This window comes from Copadichromis virginalis, linkage group LG2, assembly GCF_057382275.1.
Source record: "Copadichromis virginalis isolate Kocher_CV1m ecotype Utaka linkage group LG2, C_Virginalis_male_GT1.1, whole genome shotgun sequence".
NCBI lineage: Eukaryota > Metazoa > Chordata > Actinopteri > Cichliformes > Cichlidae > Copadichromis > Copadichromis virginalis.
In genome coordinates, this window is record NC_140619.1 from 28,832,440 (window position 1) to 28,859,804 (window position 27,365).

Here is a 27,365-nt window from a genome sequence, read left to right on the forward strand (position 1 = left end):
AAAAGTGACCAGCTCTCACCATAATTTTCTCCTTTTGCTTTTTGCCAACAGACCACACCAGAGTCCGCTTTGTCCTCCCCCTACCAGTCACCCCTGTGGCTCCGGCTCGGAGACTTTTAAGAGCAGCAGAGCGGTGATGGTAACGGTGGCGGGGCAGTCTCACACCCAAGAGTGAAATATCAGCTATGAGCATACTCACACTGTGCTTATCTGTTAGCCAACACACATATACTCTCTGCCCGGCTGATTTGAACTATTAAACCAGGGAGTAATGAAAAAGACATTTAAAATAACGCTGTACAGCACAGGATTGATGTGCTGCAGAATGAGCTAAAAGAGTTCACACAAGGCTAAATGTGGTTCGTCACTGATAAAGAAACAAGGTGCGGTAGATTTAGGCCTGCTGGGGTGTGAGGAGCTTTTTGCGGAGAGGCCTTGAATGTGGCCCAATCTTCTTTTTTCCTTTTGGCTGGGTGTGTGTCTCCTGACTTCACCTGCTGTGGTCAACTGTATTAAGGCAGTGAGTGGTTCCATGGCAAATTTCACTAACAGCTACTATTATGGGGAGAGAGTAAGTAAGGCCCACAGGATATCAGTTGGAGAGAAAAGGTGGTGGGATCAGACAAATTTCTTTTAAGAAGAAAAAAAAATAAAAATTGGGGCTGCGGGGGAAAGAGGGAACTCTTGATCTCTGAAATGTTTCAGTACAACATGTAGAACACAGACAGCATATCCATTAAAATAAAACAGATCGGTTTTCATAACAGTGCACTGATGAACTGAAAAAAATATATATATATATAATCATCATCATCATCATCAACAACAGCAAAAAAAAAAAATTTTAAGATTACTATTATGCTCATAATCCAAACTATGGGGGTTATTTATTAAAAATATATACTCATCACATGACAGAGGAGCCTAACATCTCAGGACAGACGCGCTCCACGTCTGTCATAGACTCTGAGGGGGGAAACTGTACATCACTGGAAACTGACCACGACAAACATGGCAACTCGGGTTGGAAACACTCGGTGGGGTCTGGTAGGAGGGAGTGGGGGGGGGGGGGGGGCAATAGTATTTCCCCTTAAAAATGACCTCACATGCACTATAGATAGAGCAGCTTGACGAAGGGGGATTAAATGAATAACAAAACAGCACCTACTACTACTACTGTTCTAGTAAAAGAAAACTAGCAGATCACAACGATCGCCTTTTGTTTTGTTTTTTTCCTCCTTTTTTTCCTCTCATTTTTCCATCAGCCAGTAAGATTGGGACTGAAACACATCGACTACAGTCTGAATCTGTGCCGAATTCTTACACTATGAGGAAATAAAAAGGTAAAGGCAAACAGATACGCATTGGATTTAATGCCTGAGTATTCATTGATCTTATCGAACCTACAAAGATATTGTCAAATTATTTTATGGGGCTTTTTTTTGTTTTTAAATTGTATCATTACTGCTACCATTTTACAACCCTTCTAGTAAAGAATAGTAAAGATGCATCTAGAAAATCTGTACAAAAAAATAAAAGGGTATGCACGGTACATTCAATATCTGTTACTGAGGTACTAGAAGTGGTGTTCCCATGACACCAGGGCAACAGCGTTTAAGAGTTACTCCTAGGGGCTATTCCTTTGGAACGACAACAGCTTGTTATAAGGGTGAGGGAACATACAAACACACACTCGCACGCAAACCCACACTATCACGCGCGCACACACACGCATGCCACGGTCATTAATGAGCCAGCATGCAAGAACACCGTCCCATTTGCTCCTACGGAGAATCTAATCTCTATCGTCCCCTCGCACTTTGAAGGAATTGATGGATTCATGAGCAGATGTATAGGGTTGGAGCATCACAGTGGGAGAATAGTGGAGGGTGGGTGACAGAGTGGGTGTGTTGGTGGTTGTGGCGCGAGCTTAACAATAAGGCGGTAATCTATCCCTGGTCACCCCTCCTGTGGTTTGAACGTCGGCAGTGTGTCATCGTGTTCTTCGTCACTAAAGGTTACCTGTAACTGTGACTGAGAGAAGCTGCAGGCAGCTTCCTCTGCTCTGAGCAGCCAGACAGCGCCCTCTGCTGAAATGCTGCTGGGTTTCCAGCTGGGAAGGAAATGAAAAACAGAAAAGCTGCTGCAATCGAGTCCCTGTGGGCACCAGGTGCACAGGACCTCACACGCTCACTCGCACACTCAAACGCACATCACTCAAGACTGCTGGCAAGAGATAGAAATTCATACCAGGACATGCAGGTACATCTCTGATATGACGCTCAGAGCTTTTATCTCATGACATCACAATCCAAAAGGGGAAAAGCGTGTGTAAATACAGGGATGACTGTCCTAAAACTAGACAATCGCAGCAGTGAAAGTTGACAAAGAATAATGGGTTTAATACTCACAGACGAGTTTAGCAGATAAAAAACACACTGTGACAGTCAGAGAGCTCCACACTGACAGCATTATGGATCCCTCTGCTGAGCAAACTGATGACAGCGCAGAGGAGAGACAAGGGCCAAAGTGGGCTAAAGGGTTAGCTAGATACTTGGCAGGGAGAAGAGGATGTACTGTTTGTGATTCTGTCCTGTTTTCTTCTTTTACTTCAGTACAAACTTCACCCCCCATCATGAGAAAGATGGAAAGGGTAAGAAAAAGAAAAGAGGAAGAGAGCAGTAACATGAGCCATTAATGTACAAAAGTGGGGCTTCAACCATTCTGTGTCTGTGCCTCTAGTGGTCAGAGGAGGACTGCAGGAGGCAGACTGTAAAGCCTCGTGTCAGAAATGCTTTTTTTCTTGTTTTCTTCTTTTTTAAACAAACAAACATTAACATCTAGAACCAGAGCAGATCAACTTTTCATTAAAACAACAACCAACTAAGGAAATAAACCAATCCAATCACTGAATCCTTGAGAACACAGTTATTGCTGACGTAGTGGGGGAGTGAAGGAGATGAGGGGATGGTGGGTGAGCAGGTGGATGATGGAGGCAAGGGTGTATTCTGGGTGGTGGTGGTTGGGGGGGTGGATTGTTGTGGTGTGGACAGGTCACTCCTGGGCTGGTTATGTGATCTGAGAAAAGACTGTAGAGCCACGTCAGGTCAAACTAGTGCTGCCGATGTACTGGAGGGTAGGGTTGTGTCTGATCCTGGGAGGCGGGGGTTGGTTTCCAGAGATGACGGAATGTGCTGACGGCGGTGGGGGGGGGCTATTGGTCGGAAGGGATGTCTCTGTCGGCTTCGGCCTTAGTAGGTTGCCCTGGGGATGGGGCGTGAGGGGGGTGGGAGACGGGGGCGATGCCATGTGCCAGGGTTCCTGGAACCAAACTTTCAACGCCTGCGGCAGCTCCTGGGAGACCGCCTGCTGCTGCAACGTTGATCAGCCCCGGAGGAAATCTGACACAGAGCCAAACAAAATCAGATCAGGTTAAATTCAACCTTATCACCAATGAGGCAATCTCGGTCAATTCTCCGCTCACCTGTAGGCGGCTCCATTTAGTTCTGGGTGAACAGTAGCGGCCTCAATGCCGGGCCACTGAGAGGCTGCCATCAGATACTCCTTATTAACACAGTTCTTCAGACTGTCGGGGATACGCCCTGCAGAAAACAAACCACAAAGTTTCGCTGTCAGATATGACCGACAACCTCCTTATTCAGCTACCGGATACATTTCTGGTTTAATGTTCTAGCAATATGAGTCAAAACAGTCTCAGCATGGCAACAGGGAACACGTTACTCCAATGAAGCCTGTGTATTCCAAACGCCTTCGATGCTTGTTTCCTGCGGGGGAACACAGCGGGTCTATGTGCCGCGCTGGAATGGTAGCGCTGTGCAGGGCGGCTGCTGTGTTCGCTTCGTATTACTCCTCACCCCCCACCCAATCCTGTGGCTTGTCATGTCTTTCACAAAGTGTGATGTGGACATTTATGTGCTTTTTGTGCAGAGGAGTTTTTTTGTTTCTTGTTCTCATGCTGTCCTACCATGGAAGCACAGCATGAGTAGAGGTCTCTTTTTTCCCCTCTTGTACTTTCCCATTGTTGTGTATATTTCAGTGTTTTTCTGTAACGCTACCGATCTTCGACTTGTATCCCCATGTAATGTCTGTGTTGTGTCTGTAAGGTTGGGGGGGGGGGGGGGGGGGGGGGGGGGGGGGGGGTCCCATTTCACTGCAGGGCAACCTGCATGTCGCGAATAAAGCTTTGATTGATTGATTCATCATACATGCTCTGTGTTTGGTGGTAGGCATTTCATTTTAAATTTTTATGTGTGGAAATATAATCAAGAATTTAAAAATTTGTGTTTTTGGAATTTTACTCTTTAACCTCTTCTCCCATAAAGACAATATTTGAGGACATCCCATGGACCCTTAATGAGTTTTGAGACCTCGGTAATAAAAACTTGGTTTTATGATCATTAGAAGAGTTTCTAGGTTTTTCCAAGGGTAGTGCTAGTAAAGTGTAAAGGCAGAGTTCCCCTTCACTAACATCTGATCCAAACTGAGTAACTTTGTCCTGAAAGCCGGTCTGAAATATGACAGTAACTGCTCAGTTCAAAAAAGGAGAAACAAGGGGTACTCCTGGTAGCACTCTAAAACTCTATCACGCATCTTAAGAAAATCCAGAATTAGTCAGACTCCAGCTCTGATCCACTAATTCTGCACTTGTCCTAACCACAAAAAACCTGTATGCATGCTTAGAGATACAAACACTGGGCGATTCACAGAACCCAAACTGTCATTAGAAAAGTGATAGTTGCCAAAAAGTGAGGAGTGTCACATGATAATGCGTTCACTGCAGCGAAAGAAATGGCTTGATCTCATGAGATGAGTGTACACGTCTTACCAGTGATGGCCCGGCGCACCTCTCTGGCTGCCTCTTCACGAGCCTCGACAGATGCCTGCTCACTGTACCAAGATGTGTGCGGGGTACAGATAAGGTTGGGGGCATCCTTCAGAGGGCCTGTTGAAAAACTGGAGAAGAAAGTACAGGCTGATACAGAGAGAGCACTGAGGGTTTGCACCACACTTATGTATGAATGTAGCGGGCCAGTTAGAGCCCAATTCACTAGGGTTACCTGAAGGGTTCTGTCTCATGGACGTCCAGGGCGGCACCTCGTATCCGGCCTTCCTTTAGGGCCTGAGCCAGTGCTTTCTCATCCACCAGACCGCCTCTAGATGTGTTCACCAGGAAGGCTCCTTGGCGCATCTGTGTCATTAACAATATCATTCAACAATGTGGATGAGAGCTTGCGAGGAAAGGCTAAGAATTTCAATTTCCAGCGAAATGCAGTACAAACTGAAACAAATGAGCACTATTAAACTCTGATTAACACACACAGTCACACAATTACAAGGTTTGGCTCAGGAAAAGCTGCAAATGTTTGAAATGTCTGGCACATAGAAATTGTCACTCTCATTTAAAGTCCTGTCGATTATTTACTTAGCTGATGCTAGATAATGATTATGTTGAATTAATCCCACCAAAAAACTACAATTAATGCATTCAAAGACCCCTGCAGAAAAATATTTTTCATCCTCACAAAGAGCAATAAGGCAGAATTAGGCAGGAACGAGTCCTCAGATGTTACTGAAGTCATTTTGATAATAAACTTCTAATCATATGGATGTGACAAATACATCTAAAATTAATAACCTAACTGAACCAAATTATCAGCTGATGCAAGATAATATTTAGAGTAGTACGGCAGAATGCAGTCGTATCTAATCTCATCTAAAATAAACAATGCAAGCTACTCACAGGGTTTAAACAGATAGCAGAGGTATGTTGTCACTAGACAATCTATTCTAAACAAAACATAGCTGAGGTGGAAGTAATACTACCCTTTCTGAAACCAACATTGTTTTGGATATTTGGAGTATGTTCACACACCTGTTTGATGGTGAAGTCATTAATGAGATGGTGGTTGTGCTCATTGAGGCTGCAGTGCAGGGACACACAGTCAGAGTGGATTAGCAAGTCCTGCAGAGTGGCCATTCTCTGCAGGCCGAGTGAGCGCTCCACGCCATCGGGCAGGTAAGGGTCATAAAAGATCACGCCAAAACCAAAGGCCTTTGCCCGCAGAGCTACTGCTTGACCAACACGTCCTGGAAGGAGGAAGGGGAGGTTAGGGGTATAAGAAGCCATTAGTGGTGCACAGGCTTATTTTAAAATTCGTCACATTTCCTTACTTTGATGCCACCCCTCACTACGCTTTTTACTCACCTAGACCAATAATGCCCAGCGTTTCCCCCCGGATACGAGCGGCGCCACCAGCCACCTCTCTGATCTGCTCCACGCTAGAAGCACGGGTCCCCTCCCTTAGAGCTTGGTGCATCCAGGTTACTCGCCTGTACAGGTTGAGAATCAGACATAGCGAAGTGTCCGCTGTCTCTTCCACTGAGGCTGCTGGCACGTTACAGACAGCGATGCCTAAATAACAGGTAGAAAAGAAGAAAGAAACACTAACTAAACCGTTCTGTTTTACTGTGTGTCACAGCATGGCTGTACAAGTCTCTGAAAATACAGTACAAATTTGATCCTCTCACCCAGCTCAGCGGCTGCTTTGACATCAACGTTGTCGAAGCCGGAGCCGATCCTGACAATTACTCGTAGGCCTTTAAACTTTTCCAAGTCATCTCTGGATAGAGTGATAGTGTGGTACAGCAGAGCGGCCACTGCCTCGTTTAGCACCTGTTGGAGACAGATGGAAATTTTAACACCTCGGTGTTCATCTCAGTGGACTGCACTTATCATTCTGTTACAAGGCTGCAGTGTTGTGCACAGATTTCGATTCCACTTGTGAAGGAGGTGCATGCATGCTCTCTTAAATAAATCATCAAATAATACAGCTGCTTCTTTACAAATCTATTGCTAAGTGCATTATGATAAATGAATAATGAAGTGAGGAAATAAAGAAAGAAATAATAAACTAAACTAATCAACTGCATTCATCTCCACTGTCTTGGGCTGCAGCTAGCGGTGCTAATCCTGAGTGACTTCACGTTGTTTGTACATGAAACACTTTTCCATCTGCTGCAGGTTCTGTTAAGAGCGATTCTCCAGCTCATAATGGAGTTTCAAAGCAAAGCAAGGACTAACAATCTCCAGCTGCAGCCCAGGATGGTGTAGATGGAATCTTTCCAACCATGGGACAGATCCTCTCTTAGGAAGCAGGTGAATGATAGTGAGGACCGCTACAATAGCATCCTGGCCAGCAAGGCAGCCAGCAAGAAAAACATGAGACAGGAAGGTCAGAGATAGTTAGTAACTGAGCCTTCTAAGTAAGGAAAAAAAGAAGTGAGAGGGTTCTCTCTGAGAGACTATGTAACATAACATAACATAAAATGTGCTTGTTAATATGTCTGAGCCATCTGTCACAGCCAAATCTGTGTGGGGGGGAATTTTTTTCTCCGCAGGTTTCTTTTGTGTAGACAGCTTAGACGCTGTCTGAAGTTTACAGCTCTAGGAAAAGGGAATGCAGCCTTTTTTGACATTTAGAAGGTTTTAGAAGAATGTTTCATGTGACATCAGAATGTCGTGCCTTTTTAACGTGTGTGCTTGTGTCTCCTCTACCTTTTCATGAATCTCTTGTGTAGACTGGGCATCACAGAAAGCCACTGTGGCCACATCTTTCAGGATGGGCATCTCCACAGTGCAGTCACGCCCGTCCAGCAGGGCCACCAGAGGCCGAGGGTGCATTGGCCCATTCAGGATTGGGGGTCGGATACCTGAGTCCGCCGGGGAGAAAAGGGACAAATGTGCATCAAATCAATCTGAAGCAAGAACCAGGTAAAAGTATCAAATTGCCACAGACGCATGTGAGCACTTGTTTTCAAACAGATTTTGTTACACAGCCTTTCTGCTTTTTTGCCCCCTTTCAAATGTAGCTTCCACATGACGTTTGACGTAAAGAGCTACCAGCTACTTGCATTTCAGAACCAGTAAATTTCAGCTGAAGGTTTGTGACTCAACAGTCTGCATTTCCCATGTCTGGACTATCCGACGTGATACAAGTCATCATACCCTCACAAAAAAAACCCTGCGCACATGGCTAAACAGAGCTAGACAATAATAACTCAAGACTTTTATGACTGTATTTTTCCAACACTTACACCAGAACCTTAAGGGAACTATCAAAATGGTGTGTTTAAGTGTGTGTGTGTGTGTGTTTATACCAAGTGTTTTAAGGTTACAAAAGCAATGTGTAACCATATCTATGATGGGGCATGGACAGTGTCCAGCCATCTGGCCTAGTTGGCATTGAACTCCAGCTCTGTTTAGGATGGCATGTAACCATTATACACCGTCAAGACTTCACAGATCCATCGCGTCCTGTTCAAATCTACTACTCATAAAGGGGAAGCTCGGACACTGGTTAATGAAAGAGAGGCTTTTAGTTAAGTGTTAATTCTGGGAACTTGGCCTGCCTACTGTATGAGCAGACGGGTGGGGGTAGGGACAACGGGGGTGAGGTGATGGGTGTATGATGACTGGGGGAGGGGCGGAGAAAACTGTGGGGTCTCTGGGAGGAGGTTGTGGGGATTGGAGAGGAGGGGGGGCCTGAGTCATGACCTAAATTCTCCCGTCTGGAAGAGTCCCTACTTCTTATTTTTCCTGTTGTACCCTTTTATTTCCCCAATCGCACACTCACAAACACCTCAGCAGCAAACATCTGCACAACTAGCTCATGTGCACTACGGTCAATATTGCACGATTACCACAAATCAGAGGGATCAATAGGGATGCCGCGAGAACCGATATGGTAGCTAAGAAAAACAGGAAGTACTTTGCATTCAAAGGTGGGCAAGCAAGGGATGATAAGTGCAACATGCCCCCTGCAAATTAAATGATATTTTTTAGAGAAAGGGAGGAAATACTTCCAGTTGAGCAAAGCACCTGAAAGACCAGCATCCAGATCGGTTCACGGAATTCAAGTTGAGTGGGTTTCACTTCATAGTATCAGCAAACAAAGTATGGTCCTTCTTAGGTTATCCTGAAATACACGTTAGCGTTTTGTTTGAGACAGCTGGCACTGCTGTTGTGAAATTAACTTTGTTTTATAGGCTGAAATGTTTGCAGTGGCTAACACTAAATGCTTATGCCAACATAATGTAACTGTAACATTAGTAAGCCACTCAGCAAAAACCCTAACACTTCAGTCTGTGTCTTCTCAAAAAAGAAATTATAATATTAACATCTTAAATAAATGATCTGCCATGTCAGTGTTTTAACACAACATTTAAGTATGTTGGATAATATTTTTGTTTTTGGTATATAAAAATCATATTTTTACTGGTACAGACTATTCAATTAAATTATAAACGCCACATCTTTGCAAAAACAGCTACATCAGTAAAGTGTGTTTTACTCTTGCTCACTGTAGTTTTCTCACATGAAATCTGGATAAATCTTTCAGGAGAATCAGATCCAACACTTATTTCTCAGGACTAGAAGACAACAGGAGACTGTCCACTTGGGTAGAGCCTGCTGGAGGCAGGACACATGACGCCCACTCACTCGCTGTGGATTCTCTAGACAATTACCTGTGCTACTCACACATTTTGCTGCATTTAAGCCAGCTAAAGTCCACTTAACACCTGGATTGAGAGCTGGATAACCTGCCCAAATAATCTCTAGGGACGCGTGAAGGCGACTTTAACGTCTTCAGGCTTGGACTGACTCCACACATGCGCCAGCACTCACTATCTCAGTCCTGTTGGGTGACAGGTGTGTGTGCGCCTGCCCCCATGGTGGGGAGTGTGACAAGCAGGAACATTTACTTGGACAGAAGACAGGACGTAATGGTGAGACTGTTGAGGAAGAAAAGGCGCTGGTAGCTGGAAGGGGGGTGGAAAACAAATATTTGCGAAAGCTTCCTCTGACGCCTGAGCATATCTCAATTCATGAATAAAATGCACACAAGCTGAGGGGAAAAAGGTATTTATAAAGCCTGGTACACTCAATCTGATGCACACCATTTAGCAGTGTGATTCACATTTGCGGCAGAAGGTTCAAGAATGCCGTCATGCTGACTGCAAACAGGCTAGAGAAAAAAAAAGACAAAAAACAAAGACTCTTACTATGCAGAAAAACCCAAATGGGTGCGTCACAAAGACTCCCTGTGTAAAAATATATATCCAAGTAGGCCTACACAGAGAGCAATCTGAGCAAAGGACATCGGTATACCCGAGGCCTACAACCAGCGAGCATGGCCGCACACACAATGCAATTCATTCAGTGATTCATTCATTCTCCCTCCCTCTCCCTTTCTTTCCCCTTACTCCCTCCTCCTCCTCCTCCCCCCCCCCCCCTTCTGTAGTTAGAGTAAGAGGTGAGGGGGGAGGGGCAGCAAGCGATGATAATGCAGCAAGCAGCAGTACTCCACCCAGACACAGTGAGACCCACATACACACACATGCGATTATTCAGTTCCTTCTTACGCCTGCGACACCAACACACACTAAAGACAAAAAAGGAAAAAAAAGAAAAAAGGGAAACTGCACACACATAGCCGGCACCACACCCAGAGCCTAGATCCCTTCCCCCCTTCCACAGTTCACAAATTTCAAAAACACATGCCGATATAGAAAACACATGAGCACCGGGGCTAACCTTGCATTATGAAGTCTGTCAGCCTGTCTTCCTCTCTCTCTACCCTCGCCTTGCTCTCCCTCTATTGCTCGTTTTTTTTTTCCTCCCTCTCTCTCTGTTAGCCTGCTCTTGGCTGACTGGATCCCAGCTGTCATCCACGCCCAGCCCCTCCCCCACAGCCTGCCTCCAATCACCGGGCGACTCTATTGAGAGCCAGCCAACCAGCACTAACCTCATTAGCATAGCCCAAGCTGAGGCTGAGAGCGGTTTGGGGGGCTGTTGTCGTTTTTTAAAGAGACAGCTGGCCCGTTTCCCTGTAGCTGCGGCCACGACCCTTCACCTTGTCCTCTCTCCCTTTCACCCGTCTCCTGAGACTCTTCCAGACGCTTCCCTCCATTTTAGCGCACCGTTATGTCTCATCACTATCATCAACTCTCCACTCTCCAACCACTGTATCTCTAGAAATCTGCAGTGCAACATCTTCAAATGCATTTTGCTAAAAAGATCCAAGTTCACCTATTTTTCTCACCTAAAAATCGAAACAATTAATTTCACCGTGACTGTGTGCATCTGCCCATTCTGATGGATATTTCAAATTCTTTACTACTGTCCGCCTTCGGAGTTAAAACCCTTGTGAGTTGTGGCTTAAAAGGTGGTTTTCTCATGAGGACACAGCATGTAGTAAATATCTTCTGCAACCAAGTATTAAAGATTATTTCATAAGAAACTATCATTATGTGCAATGGCACAGGAACATTACAAACAAATGTTATTATACTTCCTCAAAACACTTATATATATATATTTTTTTTGAGAATCCTACATATATATGACTGTAATGCTTATAGTCTCACCCTCACAAATGCGGTCGAGTCTCTGCCGCTTGATTTGTTTGTGCTTGTCCATCAGAGCCATACACCAAGCAGTCTATACCCAGGGACACAGAAAGAACAGATCCAAGTGGTGGCAGGGTCCCTTTAATGACGTCCACGTATTTTCACCTGCGTACAAGAATCCAGCCAAAAATGAAAAGATGAAAAAAATTGAAATTTTAAATGCATCCTTATGTTGACACCTGCATTAAACCCAACTTGCAAATGAAAAGTAATGAGGATTTTAGAATTCAAAAAAAGAGTCACTTTCTTTTTAAACACATAGAATTTGGAGTATTAGAAGTTAGCCATAATCAAACTTGCCAGGAATGAAAACACTCTCAAGTGAAACTTTTTTTTCACAAGATCAAGTGATAACTAAAGCTAAAAAGTTACAGGACTACGGTTTTGGGGGCGTTGGGGGAAATATACTGTATATTTACCCCCAGAAACTTATTATAAGGATTTATTAGTACAGCTGCAGGGTTTAGACAGACTCACCTGGAGAATAGCGTCTGTTGCACCAATCAGCTTCACAACTTAGTTTACACTGTAAACAAAGCAGAGATAAAATTACTTTAGGTGATAATAATGCGAAACAGTGACGCTGCAGGTGGCTCATTAAAATAATAAAAATAATAATAATAACTGAATAAAACTCGACACTTATAACATCGCATGCACAGCAATTAAAATGATATGGCCATCATCTAGTGGCAAAAGTATTTTGAGAGAAGTAACTTGCGCTGTACAACTCGCATAGTTTTTTCCCCCCCTTCTTTTTCACAGTTACACTCGTTCGTGTTCCCCAACTTTCTCCTTAACTTTACTACAACAACCTAGGTACACAGTACGAATAAACAGTACGAAAGGACACTCTTGATAACTTTTTGGTTATAATATCCCCAACGGTTAGCTCCCAAATTACCGTTAATGAACTAGTTAGCTTACAGTGCTAGCTCACTCGTTTCTACTCTATCCAGAAACACCGGAACGCTTACAATGAAGGATAACATTCATCCGTTAAATGCAAACGTTACATTTATTGACTCATATACGCAGATGACATTCACTAAAGTCCACTCCGAGTTAGTTCAGCTAGCATTAACTTTTGAATCGCAATCCGAGCTATCGCTAACTAAACACATAGCACAGCAGCTAGCTGCGCGACGGTGGCTAGCTAACCCAAACACAAACACTTGAGGACTCTCTAACATTTTAGTGGCAAGTTCAAACTCCCGCCAACTTTCGAGTACACGTTGTTTTTGATGTTATTTACTTCTCATTAACTCGTGAATAGTGTTGCTACAACCCACGTCCACAATTACATGAGGCGTTTGAAGCGTTGCTAACGTTAGCTAGCTATCGCCGATAACTAGCGTGCAGCTGAGTGTGTGGGAGATGAGAACGGAGGGGGAGCCCATTTCGTCCGATCTGTTATCAGCGAAGAGCGCTACAATGTGAAATATCTGACCCAGAAGCTTTAAAATCATTAAATCTTCGGGGAAGGAACAATCGCCCGTATGCTTGATTTGAACCACATCTACTTTGTGAACTAAAAAGCGAATCTTGTGAGGAGAAATGATAATTATTTACCCCGAATAAACTCTTTGAGGAGTGCTCAGACAGTGTGCGTGCGTCGGCGGTGTTCCCTCTCTCCCGATCGCCATGAAATTAGACAAAGAGGAAGTGGCTTGTCGATGTGGGGGTCAGACAGTGTGCGAGAAAGCATCCTTGGACTGGAAGGAGCGCCCTCACCTTTCAAGGCGGAACGACAAAGACGCGCAAACTCTAGTGCAACAAGTCTGCAGGCAGCTATCAAAACTTTCTGCTTAAACTTTAACTTCGTGTGCAGCGTTCTTACACATACACCCGCAGACCCGATTCTGCTCAATTTGTAATTCGGTTACAGCTAGCTACAATATAGTTTACAAGAAAAACATATTTTCTCCCCGAGCGCGAAATGTAGGTGTATGTGTGTCAATATCTATGTTAACTAACCCAAACTGGACTATACAGTATATCCATACAGCACGACTATTATACTGAGATCAGCCACTAGGTGTCACAATAATCCAATTATCTACTGCCCCCTGACTTTCTTTATGTTGGGTCCAAGCATGAAACAACATTCATATTCATTTAAGAAGAAGAAAAGAAGGACAAGACACTTTTTGGGAAAAAAAAAATAATTCTATTAAATTTATTTGTACATAAATTGTGCAACAAGTATATTTCCAGCCAAAGAAATCATTTCTTAAAAGCCTCACTCTTTCGTTACATACACTCTCAGAAATGGCTGGACGCATGTACTCACTCAAACCACTGTACAGCCCGTTACATTGTGCCCTGTGAAGACCAGCTGCAGCACTCATACGACTGACCACTGAAGTGTATGTGCCTCGAATTCAGAAATATCTCAATCAGTGCAAACAGGAGCCTGGCTGTGAAAAACAAGAGCACAGCACCAAGAACTCTGTATTTTAAGCTTAAGGCATGGTCAGTTTATGTAAGCCGTGTCACTGTTAACAAGATGTGTCAATGTCAAAGCAATTACACAAACTCCAAAAAGATAATGTAACGTAGAGGGTGTGTTATGTCGTTTGTGCCAGAAGAAAAGCAGAATATATCTGAAAAGTTAGAACAGCAGTAAAAGTGAAGAGGCTTTAGGCGAGATTTTTAAAAAGTGGAATGTATCCTGTTAAATACACAGAACAATTAAATATGGATACTTATTGTATGGGCTTTTTTTTTTTTTTTTTAATCTTACACACAGCAACATTTTAGCTACTGTTAAACAGCTCACATTTAATTCAGTCAGCCAAATACAAAAGTAGTCTACTCGAGTATCAGAAGCAGCACTGAACAACAATCGGTCTCATTCAGTTACTGGCATTTAGTGTGCATCATGTAATAGAAACATTCTGTCAACCTCTGGCAATAAAGTTCTTTGATAAGGATATGTAAGGCCATCAAGATGCAAACCAGTGGCTTATGCTAATTAAGACTTGTCTTAATATCAAATATTAGTCAAAAATCTGTGCGCATTAAATCTTGCTTATTCGCTCATGCACATTTCCTTAAGGAGTGCTTCAACAGGCCAGCGCTAACAAAATTTGTGCAATTTTCAATAGTGAGCAAGCTCAAGTGTTATGATCGCAGCAATGTCATTGGATATTAGCCTCCCACATGGGGTCCTTGGATCTTACTTTTAAACTCTGGACATTTGTATAGAGAGGGCAGCAGGTTTCCACCAACTGCCAGAAGAGCACGTTATATTAAAAAGAAAATATAAGCCTGCAGGTGTGCTTAACATGGATATTGATGCAGTTATAACACTGAGAGCACCAAGGAGCGATCAGTTTTCTTCTATAAGGTTCAGATCCAATTCTGTACAGTCTCTTTCAAAAACAATCTTTTGTCCTCCATCTGCAGGCCTCCTTTCGTCTTCCTCTTCCTCACTTTCACTGAGCGGCCCGATGCTGGCTCTTCCCAGAAACTCTGCCGGAGAGAAAGCCGAACGTCGTTCCACCTGTGAGGTCACTGGAATCAAACCGCTACCTGGTCCATATGCAGGGCTCTCACGATTACCAATCTAAGCAGGAAAAACCATGTGCATCATGATCATCATGTTACTATTTTTATAGACAAAAATAATTACTGTCTTGCGTCCTTGCATCAAATAATAAGTGATAAAGATAAAGTGGTAAAACATAAGTGATGAGATAAAAGCAAAAAAAGAAAAAAAAAAAAAGATCACAAAAGGTCTCGAAGAGAAGGCTACATTTAAGGAAAGTAGTGAACTTGATTGCTCACCAATACTATTAGCCTCCGTCACAGAGGTACTGTAACACTGATGGACCACCTTCCTTGCTCACCTGTGTCATCTTGCTGAAGTCGAGGACTGGCCTTGGGTAGGGCAGAACATCTGGGTCATGGCGCCTCTTTAAGCGAGGTTTGCGCATGTCACAGGGCTGCGAGTGGCAACGTGGCAAAGCAGGGTGGAGGCCACGCCTAGATGAGGATGGTGTGCTGCAGGCTGAAGTAGGAGACGGAGACAGCGCTGGGTGCTCCAAGTCAGAACGGCCATATTTCAAGGCTGAACCTGCACAGGGTTGGGGGGGCAAGGGCACCGTAGGAGATTTCTGAATGTGTACAGGGGAGAGGGAGAAGCGACGCTGCAGCACATAGTGTGAGGTCAGCGGGGCCGGTGAAGAAGAGCACGAAGAAGGCGTAGCAAAGGATGCAGAACACGCTCCTTTCAGTGTATCGCAGGGGTCCCATGGGAAGCCCCATGATATCAGGGAGTCAGACGATAGCGCTAAGCTAAAGAAGGTAGGACTAGCAGATGAGTGTACGGAGGAAGAGGGGAAGGAGGAACTAGGACCACAAAGTGGCAAAGAGCTGGCTCCAGAGCCTGAACTAGATGCTCCACCACTGTGACAGCTACGTTTCACCGGGGTCCAAACCCTTGATGCGCTGGGATGCCAGGTGGTGCGGCACTGAGACAGATCCTCTGGAACAGAGAGGGACCGGCAGTGGCGTTTTGGAGGTGGCGGAGGTGAACTTTGGAAAGCCTTGAAGGGACGTTCTGGTCTCTGGAGTGATTCTCCAGATTGAGAAGTAGGCCATAGTGAATCAAGTCCACAGGAGTCATCCAAAACACTGGCAACAGATGATGGATGTGTAGTTGAGGTGTAGCTCTCTGAAAATGCCAAAAAGATAAACATGAGGCCAATTTCCCCACTGGTCACAAATGTTGCTCTTAACTCACTAAACTTGCCTTGTGTTGTTTTATGAGCACTCCACGAGACAGTGGGACTGGAGCCCACTGTAGGTAATGACTGTAACAAACAGAATGACTTGTTTTCAAAATCAGAAGTGAGAAAACCAAGTCAATGAAACAAAATCAGTTTGAAGGACAAGACTTTGTTCCATCTAAACCATCCAACTCACCACATTCACACTGAATGAGAAGGCCTTGTGATAGGGTTCTTCTAAACTCTGCTTACGAAGTTGCTCTGTTATAAGAGTCACCATATTTGTAGCTATGATCCAGGGAGAGACATGGAGATGAGGAGATTTACCAAGGGCAGTGAAAGTGTCATTAGTCAGAGTTCTGGCGTGGTTTGTGGCGTCCCCTCTACACCTCAACCAGCCAGACTGACCAGGTTCCTCACTTTGCCACCAACATCTTTATGCAACCTAGAGAGGCAGGTGAGAATAGATTGAAACAAATTAAATAAGTGGTTAGACAAACTGCAGAGAAATCAAACTAGTTTAGTCATTGTGGGGCAGAGGGTACTTTTTAATGTTTGTTTTTCTGTTTGGGAAAGCCCACAGCAAGAGGAACAGAAAAGCTGCACACCAAACACTGACCACAGGTCTATGTGAACCAAGCTAGGGATTATAAGTTGCCCTTTCATTCATGCAGGAGCAGAAGTTTATGCTCACTAAGGCGAGAATCACACATGGACATGAGGTGACCCTGAACAAAGCAGCACGTCACATTTCATCAAATTAAGTTCATATTGTCATTCCAAATGGGACTCCAAAGAAAATTTTATTTCGAAGGAGATGCAGACTACAACTCAAGTGAAAACTTTTGCAATCAAGTCAGTAGGGTCCAATAAACTGAAATGACAAAAGTTGTGAGTAGTAAAGAATGGAAGGGGGAGGGAAAGACTAAAAGGGAAAGGATGGAGGGGGAAGTGTGTGAAAAATGAATGGGACAGGGGCTGGAAGCATACCATAGTATCTTTGTAAAGGGGACAAAAGAATAGTGACCAGGTCTCAAGGACTTACTTGAGGCCAAACCAAATACAGTCCTGAACTACTCTACTTGTAATCAAAAACTTAAAAAAAAAAAAAAAAAAAAAACATTAGTTACTGAATGCACAAACACCTGAAGATTCCCCTGCAGTAGCCCATGTATGGAATCCCAGGAAGTCTATTACTCAGTGCTGTACATCTCAAATTGAAAGTAAAAGACACAGAATGACCGTTGCATTAAAATGTAACATGACCCATTAGCCTTTGGACTTCTGTTTAAAAGAATGTGTAGAGCACATGTAGGGTGGAAAACCCCCCTTCAAAAAAACCAAATATTAATCTAGCAACTTTGAGGCCCTTTGATGGCATTTATATTTCAGCTCACTTAAGAGACTTTCGTTCAATCACTGTTGAGTCAAGATGTGGCCTCCAGGGCCTTCCTCCTCCTTGTGGCAAACAGTGCATTTGCTAGCCTAGTTCCACATGCCACAAGACATTATTTAAGGGGCACAAGACCAAGCTTTTTCCACTGTCATGTCCTGAACACAATCAAGAGCTGTCAAGTAACTAGTATAAAACTTTAGCATCACTTTTCAGTGTGACTAGCAAACATACATTCGATCAGCATAAGAAAAAAAAATATAGGACGCTGTCGAAATGACAAGAAACCTCTAGCACAGCCACCTTGATAAAATAGCTTTGACTTAAGGACACTGTATTTAAAAAAAAAAATAAAAAAAAAATATTTAAAAAATGGAAAACAAGCGAGTTTAACACAGTGTTGCGCAGCTTACTCAAACCACGTTTCTGCCCATCAGCTAAAATTCATGAACTGCAATCCAGCTGTTGTTCGTTACAATGTAACACATTAAAATAATGCTAAACTTACAGGATCGATAGGATTCCGATTATAGCCGGTGAGCAAGGTGGTATGTGGTAAGCTAGCTCACGAACACGATGCAGCCAGTGAAGCACCAAGTTGTCAGCTAGCTCATAGGATAAATGCACTAAAATTACTAGCGTCAGTTTATTACAATAGATCTGATTGCGACCGGTTAGAGGCTTGTCATTCCAGTCGGTTATAGCTACGTTTTGTAAGGCCAGTATGAAAATTTGCGTTCCTAAATTTAACGCTAACCCAACAGTCTATGTCTAAATCACTTGTAGCGTTAGCTTGGTCAGGCAGCTTGGTTGCAAGCTAGCATGCTACAGCTGTCTTGATGTATTACCTGCTTTCAGGCGTTCCTAAGCAACCAAAGCTGCGCAGCGAGTGCACCGGGTGGCGAGCAGATTAACTGAGTATTTATAGCTTCTGGACGATACCAATTGAGAGGGTGTTTTTGTCACATGCCTTTACAACTGGTGATTCAAGAGATGCTTAAATGAGGTTTAGACATACCAGAAATGTATAACGTTTACTATTGTTTTTTTCTGTTGTTTTGGAGGAAAATAAACTGAACTCACAGCAAAACACATTGCAATTATTTTACGAGCTTCTGTCACTTTGACCGTCCCACAGTGACACCGTTCTGGTTAAAGCGAGAGCGTAATTTCAAATCTTCCTGTCTAACAATAAAGGCAAATGTATTTTATAATATAGGTCGAATAATAAAATATTTATTAAATTTAGATACCCTACCTTACCTGTGACAGGGGAAAAGAAAAGTTAAAACTACAAAGTGTTTGAACTCAGCTCTGCCACCGACGCATGCGTATTGGGTCAGTTAGCGAAACAGTTTTCCATAAGTTTCTAGTCAATAGCTGTTATAGTTTATGGCATTGTATTTGTATCTGTATTTGGTATACGTGAAATTAAAAGAGCCAGAGATTAAGTTGTCATGGCGCAAGAAGAACTTCGGAAAGAAGAAACTCTTGCAATGAGGAATAGGCTAATCGGGTATGTAAGATGAAACTTGGTGTTTTCTTGGTGCTTGCTCACAGGCTTATTGTGCATATAGTGCAAATGACACGTATTGATTTCTTTGATTACAGACAGTCATGTAAACTGTTTTATTCAGAAGACCCGGTGAAAATAGTAAGAGCACGAGGACAGTATCTATTTGACGAAAATGGCAAACGCTATTTGGACTGTATCAGTAACGTCCAACATGGTAAAACATTATCATCCAGTCTCAAGTCCGTTTTTTCTAACCAATTAAAAAAATACAGTGTATTACACTTCTGCCACCTAGTGGCAGGACGTTTTAACGCCCTTACTGACATGTTGTATGTATGTTTTTCTAAGTGGGTCATTGTCACCCCGCCATCACAAAGGCTGCAGCAGCTCAAATGGACGTCCTGAACACAAATTCAAGATTCCTGCATGACAACATAGTCCTGTATGCTGACCGCCTGGCTGCTACCCTCCCCCAGAAACTGTGTGTCTTCTACTTTGTTAACTCTGGGTGAGTATTCTGTTGCACGCTCATACTCCTTAAAGAAAGCATTCTCTAAAGTACAATTACATCTTTTTTTTCCTGATAGTTCAGAGGCCAATGATCTTGCCCTACGCTTGGCACGTCAGTACACCCAACATGAAGATGTCGTAGTTCTTGACCAGTAAGTATTTTGCTCCATTGCAGCCCTTTCACCCCTGCAATTACACGTGCTTTTCAGTTATAATGAGCTCTCCTTCTACACTAGTGCATACCATGGGCATCTAATGTCTCTCATCGACATTAGCCCTTACAAGTTCCGGAAACTGGCGGGACAGAAAGAATGGGTTCATGTGGTGTGTAAATTTAGAAACCTATTATCACAAAAACTGCTGCCCAGCAATAGACTCCTGCTGATCTCAAAGAACATGTTCTTTCATCCTCCCAGGCACCTCTACCAGACACATACAGAGGCATATACAGAGAAGATCACCCCAACCCAGGCCAAGCATATGCTGATACAGTAAAAGACCTTATAGAGGATGTTCACAAAAAAGGCCGTAAGGTACACTATAACCCAGTTCCATGCAGGCTCAATAAAATCTCTACTACACACGCTCAGAACAGTGCTAATAATAAGCACATTACACTTATAGTGCATATTTATTATCTGTTTTTCTTTAGATCTCAGCCTTCTTTGCTGAATCCCTGCCCAGTGTTGGTGGACAAATAATCTTGCCCCAAGGATACTTTCCTAAAGTTGCAGAGTGAGTAATTCTTCAGTTATCTGGTTGTTTTTGCTCAGCTGGTTGTACAACAATGAAAGTGTGGTGCCTCCTCGTCGTATTCTCCACAGATATGTGCGCTCAGCTGGTGGCGTGTTTGTGGCAGATGAAGTCCAGACAGGTTTTGGGCGTGTGGGACATCATTTCTGGGCTTTTCAGCTTCAGGGAGACGATTTCTGCCCAGACATTGTGACCATGGGCAAACCGATGGGCAATGGGCATCCCCTGGCATGCGTAGCAACCACTGCAGAGATAGCTGGAGCTTTTACAGCCAACGGAGTGGAGTACTTCAATACGGTGACTATACAGAAACCTTAATGTAGCATAAATTAATGCCCGATCTCCACACACAACCAGGTATTTGATAATAATAGCTATTCTACCATTAATATTAAAATGACATTAAGAGAGAAATGTCATTTTAAGACTTAAAACGTACATTTCACTCACAGTTCCTGTGTTACTTTTAAATATAATGCTTTTATGCATATTCTAAAGATAAATCACTCATTTTACTCTCCAACTTCATGCAGTTCGGCGGGACTCCAGTTTCATGTGCAGTTGGCCTAGCAGTCCTTGATGTGATCGTGGAGGAAGACTTAAGAGGAAATGCTGTGAGGGTCGGAGCCCACCTAAAAGATTTGCTCACAAAACTGAAAGCACGACATGAAATAATTGGAGATGTCAGGTAAGGATGCTATGTCAGCGGTATCCTGCAGTTCATAGCACTTAAAAAATAACTAATTGAGCTGCCGTATAATGAAGTCCAGTGACTCTACTAATTAAAGCTTGCCTACAGACATGTCCATGTTTACAGTGCCTCGTTGACATCTCACTTTTATTTGCAGGTGTGGTGTTTTGATCTTACTTAATCTAAAAATGTTCAATTATTCAAATGTATAGAAATTGTCCTCCATACCCTATTATACATATATTTGGTAGTGTTTACCCTTTGCAGTATAAAAAGCTAGATATGAATGACAAAAATCTCAGATTTTCAGACATGGACTGCAAACCGCTGCTAACGTGAATACTTAACATGTAAATATATTTGACAAGTATGCTAATTCTTTCATAATTCCAATAAAAGGCCATGTCTTTATTTCTGTAGAGGTGTTGGACTATTTTTGGGAATTGAGTTGGTGATTGACAGAGAGAAGAAGACTCCTGCCACAGAAGCTGCAGCGCATGTGGTCAAGAGGTGAGGGACTGCAGTGCAACATATTAGTTATCAGTTAGTTTTTACATTTTATGTTTTTTTTAAAAAAAGCTTACTCCCCAGTGCTGTTCTGTGATTGGAGTTTGTCCTCTTTATATCAGGTTGAAGGAGGATCAAATATGTGTCAGTACTGATGGCCCATGGGAGAACGTCTTGAAGTTTAAGCCTCCCATGTGCTTCGGCATGGAGAATGCAGAGCTGGTGGTGCAATGTATTGATCGCATCCTTACAGGTTAGCTGACTAACATTGTAAACAAGGTTATATGCATGCTATCTACTCAGTCCATAAAAACCTCAACACCAAAATATAACCATTTCATTTTTTTCAGACATGAAAGCCAGTGACCTCAAACTGGAAAAGGAAGACATCTAAGGTTTGTCAAACCTGTAGAAAACATTTTAATTGCATCAGACAGAGTCAGGTGGTCACATTCATAATATTTAGAGGTAGAGATTAAAATCTGTTCTTGAGGCTCCAGTAGACCAAACAGCTTCACAGAACATGTTGCCTCTTCCACTCAACACAGACTACTGTGGGGGTTCACTTTAGAGAAGTTGGACTTCTATCTGGAAATTAATAATTCAGAGAATATCAAAGCGGTGACAGTGAATTTTAAATAACGGTACTGCTGGATCAGCGTCGTCATTCGTTTCAAACTATGCCCATTTAAAGTGAAATATCAATGCAAATGTTTTAGTCATTCTCATTTTCAACAGATCATACCAGTCACCTCTCTGATGACACCCCACAGACTGGAGGTAAACACTACAAGCCACAACATATCATTGCCACCTGGGAAATGTAGTCTACCAGAAGATGACATTTTGAAATTCCACACTTTTATAATACAAAATAAATAAATTAAAGAAAATATTGACAACTTTTTTTTTTTTTTTAACTGTAATCCTGGTTCTTGTATCATTTTTCTGCTGACAGCAGTTCACATAATCAGCTGTGACTTAACACTGATTGGCAACATGTTCTTAATACACAGCATGGTAGAGTGAAGCACTTACCAGACAACTATAACTCCCGGACACATTCACAAAAATTGCTCAAGTATTGCAGTTTAACATCTAGTGGGGTGGGTGTTACACTCAGCAAGTTATCCTGCAGGTAGTGAAGCCCTCTCCCACAGCTTCCCATGGAGATGTTAACATTACTTGAGACGAAACAAGCAAGCCAGTTAACAGTACAAAAACATTTAACGTTAACTTTACAAATAATAACAGAAAGATCCATGTGTAATATAAACCAAAAGTTTATTTCTACCAATTTGCCAAAGACACTAGAGGAATGAATTTCCAGTGAGAGAGGGAATACCCTCTTACATTTAACAGGCTTGCGTTCAGTTGAATAACACTAGTAAAGCCACTTAAAAATTGCAGACATGATGGGGGAAGAATCTCCTTAAAAGCCAAAATAACAAAAACGACAACAACAAAAAAAACAAAACCAAATAATTGCTGGTTGTCTTTGTCTACAAGGCCTTCTGCAAATATTTATTTGACACTCTTACAAAGAACCCTTTGATTAGTATAAATCCCTTTTTTTTTTTTTTTTTAAACCTCACCCCACATCTGAAGCCATGCAACTCACATCCAACACTCAGCATGGGAGAACAACAAAATCTATAAACACCAAAACAAAATGAAGAAACAAAAAAAAAAAAAAATAATAATAATTGTTTTATTCGCGAGCTTTAAAAGCTCTTGCTCATCTGTAAATCCAGTAGACATGTAAAAATACAACCATACAATACATTAGATTCAAAAAGGTACCAAAAAGTACAGTAAAAATAACACTTCCATCACTGGAAATGTAAATGGACACAAAAAAAACAAAACAAAAAACAATATAAAATAAAAAGTGGAAAAGTGACATTTGCTTCCCCAGTTCCTCACTTGATCTGTACAAATGGAGCATGAGTCCAAATTTTCTGCCAACTCCAAAGGAAAAGCCAGAGCCCATGTTCGCTGTAGTCAGACCATGGATCTCTTTTTCTTATTTACTTTAGACCTTGAGAGAAAAACACGGTGCTTAACGTTACTGAGAATAAACCAAATGCGGCATGCAGTTACACAAAGACAGACAGGTGCATGAATGAGTTTGACTGGTCAGTGATGGACAGACACACTTTTTGGACGGGGGCAGGGGCTGGGAAGGGAGGGGGACACGACCTCTAGCTGTTACACCTAGCACTTTGGTGAAAGGTGAAACAGTCCTTTATTCCCGCTTTCAACCACCACAAACTCGACGCGTACTGATCAAACAGTCGCAGTACAGGTTCATCTAAAGATGGCCGACAGGTGGAATGAATCCATCTCTAATGATCACAGACCCCACAAGGCGGCCTACCCTAACCCCACAACAATGCTGGAATGGACTTAGAGTAGATGGAGATCTCTGGGGTCAGAAGGCACTAATGGTTACAGCTATGTTCTCATACTACCACGGATGATGCAGAAATGCATACCTGCACTATGTGTGATCAGTATGGCTTGTAGCTACTCTGGTGCCCTCCACGTCTTGGAGTTTTCCCATAGCTTGTATTGCCCTGGTCTGGAGGACAAGAGAAAAAGGGACTGAGTTCTTCTGTACAAAAAGGAGGACCAAGAAAATAAAGTTTCTCTCATTCTGTTTCTTTTCCCTGGGGCCACTTATCGCTTACTGTAATCGTAGCCACCCCCATAGCCGTAATAACCAGCAGAGTAGTCATAGCCACCATAGCCACCATATCCGTAGCCTTGCTGTCCATAACCATAGCCCTGGTTGTATCCCTGGTTCCAGTAGTTGTTGTAGCCTTGATTCCAGTTCTGGCCCTGGCCTAGAAATAACAAGTAGAAAGCTTTTGTCACAAGTCTCCAGAAACAAATTTAGGCCATGATTGAAATCAAGAGTCTTCTGAAGTGCACACAGATTTCGTGCTTACCTCCACGTCCTCGCCCACGTCCACCGTATCCACGGGCACCGTACTGCTGCTGCAGGTAGACCTCTTTGGGCTGCGCGATTTTAATTTCACACTACAATGTCACACAAAGAGCATCGTGTTAAACGTTTGCAAAGACTTATAAATCTGGCTAACTAAATTTCAGCCGGCAAGCTTGCTGTGCCATTACCTTGCTACCACCGACATTGTGGTACTTCTTCTCCATGACTTTCTTCACCGAAGCCTCTTCTTTGTACGTGATGAATACGAATCCCCTCCTCTTCTCTGTCTTTGGGTCCTGCGGAAGCTCTATGGTGTCAATCTACAAACAAAGAAATCAGAGTTTTGTAGCAGCCACCTCCAATATACCCACTTAATTCCATTAGATGCTGACAGGTGCTTCTAATGTACCTCTCCAAAGGTCCCAAAGTACTCCTCAATGACCTCCTTTGAAGTATCAGGGTTGAGTCCGCCCACAAAGATTTTCTTTACTGGATCCTTCTTCATGGCCATGGCTTTCTTGGGGTCAATCTGTCTCCCATCTAGCCTGTGCTCCTTCTGTTCAAGAACCTATTAGACAAAGAAAAAACAAACACATGTAAAATTGCCCACATTGTGAAAATATGCCTCACGTGTCCACATAATTACATAACTTACCTTTTCTACGCTGGCTGCGTCTTTAAACAGAATGAAACCAAAGCCTCTTGACCGGCCTGTCTGCTGGTCCATTTTGATGGTGCAGTCTGTCACTTCGCCAAATTTAGAGAAGTAGTCTTTAAGATCCTTCTTGCTTGTGTCCCAGCTGAGACCGCCAACAAACATTTTCCTGAGCACAGGAGAAGGGACACTGTTAGCAGCAGCAGCTGCAGGCACCCCCCCACTAACAAGCTTCACACAGTAGTGGTAGTGGGTAGAACCAGGGGTGTAGATATACAGGCTGTCCCAAAACATCTGGTGACCCAGTAATGTAGGGGGGTAGGTAGGTAGCACTTGCTTTAGCTTTTAGCCGTTAGCCATCTTTCAAGGCCGGTTTAATAAAGTGAGAAATCCCCATGGTAGAGGCACAGCACCCACCCCGTATCTGCTGCTTTTCTAAGCAACTATATATTAGATTTAATCTTTACAGTGGCGCCCATCCCCCCCCTCTCCGCGCTGCACATGGCGCCAACAAAAGGCCGGTTGAACAAAGAGCCGTGGCAAACCGCTAGCGCTCATTAGGGACGCCTGCTTCCTTCACAGATTCACAGCAGGCCTCTTAAACTCACCCGGCATCCTCCTCGCCCTTGCTGGCGTCGATCTGGCCTCCTTCCGTGCCGCCGTTTTGCGAATTGTCGTCGTCCTCGGGCCCTGCGTCCTCTCCGCAGTCATTCGCGGCGGCGCCGTCGTCGTCGTCGTTCCCCTCCTCAGTGAGGCCGGCTCCGTTAAAATCATCGTCGACTTCGTGGCCGTTTTCCGATGTTTCCATGTACTGTTGCTCTGACTCAGACATTTTGCACAATTATACCTAAGTCCCCCAACACAAACAAGATAGAGTAAGGAATTAGTGATACAGTTGTGGGGGTTATATAATGTGTCATGCCGTGCATGCCTCGCCATTTCCATGGTGCCAATACGTGCTTTTCCCACCATTTTGGCCGGCGCGATCGCGTTCCCTGCATTCAGAGAGCCCCGCTTATTACCGAGTGCCGGGAAATGGCCACAGAGTTACGTTCACTTACACATCACAGTAACCAAACTGCATCTTTAGCGCATTACTGCCAAGGGCAAATATTAGAAAAGTTGTACACATATGTATCGCGCTGATAAACCGAGCCGGGACTATGCAACTCAAATTCGCAGTTACGTAATGCCGAGGCCGATACGGCCGCAATATCAGTCTACAATTTTAATAACTACAAAAATTACCTGCACGTACCCCAAAAAACAACTGTTTAAAAATAGATAGATTACAAGAATCGCATTACTTACGTGACAATATAATGAGAAAAAAACTAATCAGGCTAATGAAATACAGAAACGTACTTACTAATCACACAACCGGAGAGCTCTCTTCAAGATGGATTCTCCCACACGACGGCAACTCGTGGTTGGTTTTCTAGAACCAGCAGGAGAAAAAAACGACCTTTTTGCGCAGAAGCCCTCTGATTGGAAAATCTCTGCTGCCATTCACGGCACCGACCAATGGCATGTAAGACAGTTTTTTTCTGTTTTTCTACAAAAGATGTTCACGCCTCGAGAACTCAGGAAGGAACTCAGAGTACTTTCAGAATGGTGTGTTCACTGCTCGGTAATTTCAGCTCCACTCAAGGAACTTGGTCTGAAAATTACCAGTGAAGTTTTCATTATTAATAAAAAAAAATCATAAAGTGACGTCATCAAGTTATATCCATATTCATAGAGTGCGAGATATAGGTAAAACAGCTCAGATAAAGTAACAAAACACACTGGCACAGTAATCCATTAATAATCTATTTTTTCCTTATTGATTATTTAAATAGGGAAGTAGCCCTGATCCTTCACTCAGTTTAATTCTTTTGCTCTCACCTGTGAAGACTTGTGAAGGAGGCTTAGAAAACACAACAGGGCCCAAACTACAAAATCCAAACCACTGACCAGCGGTAAAAAATTAGAAGGTCAAACTGAAGTTAAAAGAAAAGTAAAAAGATGAACCACCGCTGTTCTTAAACAGTTTGATGATGAGAGAAGGATTAACCTCCACCGGAGTGATGGAAAGCCCAATATACGGAGAAAGAAGGGATCTGCTTATCTGTGAAGCACAGTGGCGGTTGTGGCATGAGAGGTTTTGGCCATCACCAGA

The 27,365-nt window shown here is 43.1% G+C and overlaps 4 protein-coding genes across 11 annotated transcripts; 1 reads left to right on the top strand and 3 right to left on the bottom strand.

The window, feature by feature from the left end:
• Positions 1–2,257: 2,257 nt before the first annotated feature.
• On the bottom strand, positions 2,258–13,449 carry ctbp1l (C-terminal binding protein 1-like). 5 transcript variants are annotated; one of them, XM_085477637.1, is made up of 11 exons: positions 13,063–13,449; positions 11,968–12,016; positions 11,449–11,595; positions 7,577–7,731; positions 6,550–6,694; positions 6,227–6,433; positions 5,894–6,108; positions 5,079–5,209; positions 4,847–4,974; positions 3,485–3,602; positions 2,258–3,401 (listed from the first exon to the last, which is right to left on the bottom strand). In XM_085477637.1, exons 3-11 carry the CDS (start codon positions 11,507–11,509, stop codon positions 3,215–3,217), a joined length of 1,347 nt encoding a protein of 448 aa, XP_085333763.1. In that variant the 5' UTR covers positions 11,510–11,595; positions 11,968–12,016; positions 13,063–13,449; the 3' UTR covers positions 2,258–3,214. The 5 variants fall into 5 exon arrangements, with proteins under 5 accessions (XP_085333763.1, XP_085333774.1, XP_085333793.1 ...); XM_085477648.1 differs by lacking the exon at positions 13,063–13,449 and adding an exon at positions 12,746–12,891; XM_085477667.1 differs by lacking the exon at positions 13,063–13,449 and adding an exon at positions 12,682–12,701.
• Positions 13,450–13,653: 204 nt separating this feature from the next.
• Positions 13,654–18,942, bottom strand: LOC146717535 (protein FAM53C-like). Of its 4 annotated transcripts, none has more exons than XM_085477717.1 (5): positions 18,883–18,942; positions 16,423–16,671; positions 16,250–16,310; positions 15,345–16,171; positions 13,654–15,061 (listed from the first exon to the last, which is right to left on the bottom strand). In XM_085477717.1, exons 2-5 carry the CDS (start codon positions 16,504–16,506, stop codon positions 14,825–14,827), a joined length of 1,209 nt encoding a protein of 402 aa, XP_085333843.1. In that variant the 5' UTR covers positions 16,507–16,671; positions 18,883–18,942; the 3' UTR covers positions 13,654–14,824. The 4 variants fall into 4 exon arrangements, with proteins under 4 accessions (XP_085333843.1, XP_085333851.1, XP_085333825.1 ...); XM_085477725.1 differs by having other exon boundaries at positions 18,878–18,900; XM_085477699.1 differs by lacking the exon at positions 18,883–18,942 and adding an exon at positions 18,468–18,526.
• Positions 18,943–19,075: 133 nt separating this feature from the next.
• Positions 19,076–23,269, top strand: phykpl (5-phosphohydroxy-L-lysine phospho-lyase). The gene is made up of 13 exons (XM_085477688.1): positions 19,076–19,135; positions 19,231–19,349; positions 19,484–19,643; positions 19,723–19,797; positions 19,882–19,969; positions 20,062–20,178; positions 20,298–20,380; positions 20,470–20,695; positions 20,932–21,086; positions 21,510–21,599; positions 21,719–21,849; positions 21,947–21,991; positions 22,335–23,269. Exons 1-12 carry the CDS (start codon positions 19,077–19,079, stop codon positions 21,988–21,990), a joined length of 1,347 nt encoding a protein of 448 aa, XP_085333814.1. The 5' UTR covers position 19,076; the 3' UTR covers position 21,991; positions 22,335–23,269.
• Positions 22,862–26,654, bottom strand: hnrnpaba (heterogeneous nuclear ribonucleoprotein A/Ba). The gene is made up of 9 exons (XM_085477737.1): positions 26,574–26,654; positions 25,813–26,051; positions 25,205–25,373; positions 24,959–25,117; positions 24,738–24,869; positions 24,551–24,641; positions 24,290–24,445; positions 24,095–24,180; positions 22,862–23,637 (listed from the first exon to the last, which is right to left on the bottom strand). Exons 2-8 carry the CDS (start codon positions 26,034–26,036, stop codon positions 24,110–24,112), a joined length of 1,002 nt encoding a protein of 333 aa, XP_085333863.1. The 5' UTR covers positions 26,037–26,051; positions 26,574–26,654; the 3' UTR covers positions 22,862–23,637; positions 24,095–24,109.
• Positions 26,655–27,365: the final 711 nt, after the last annotated feature.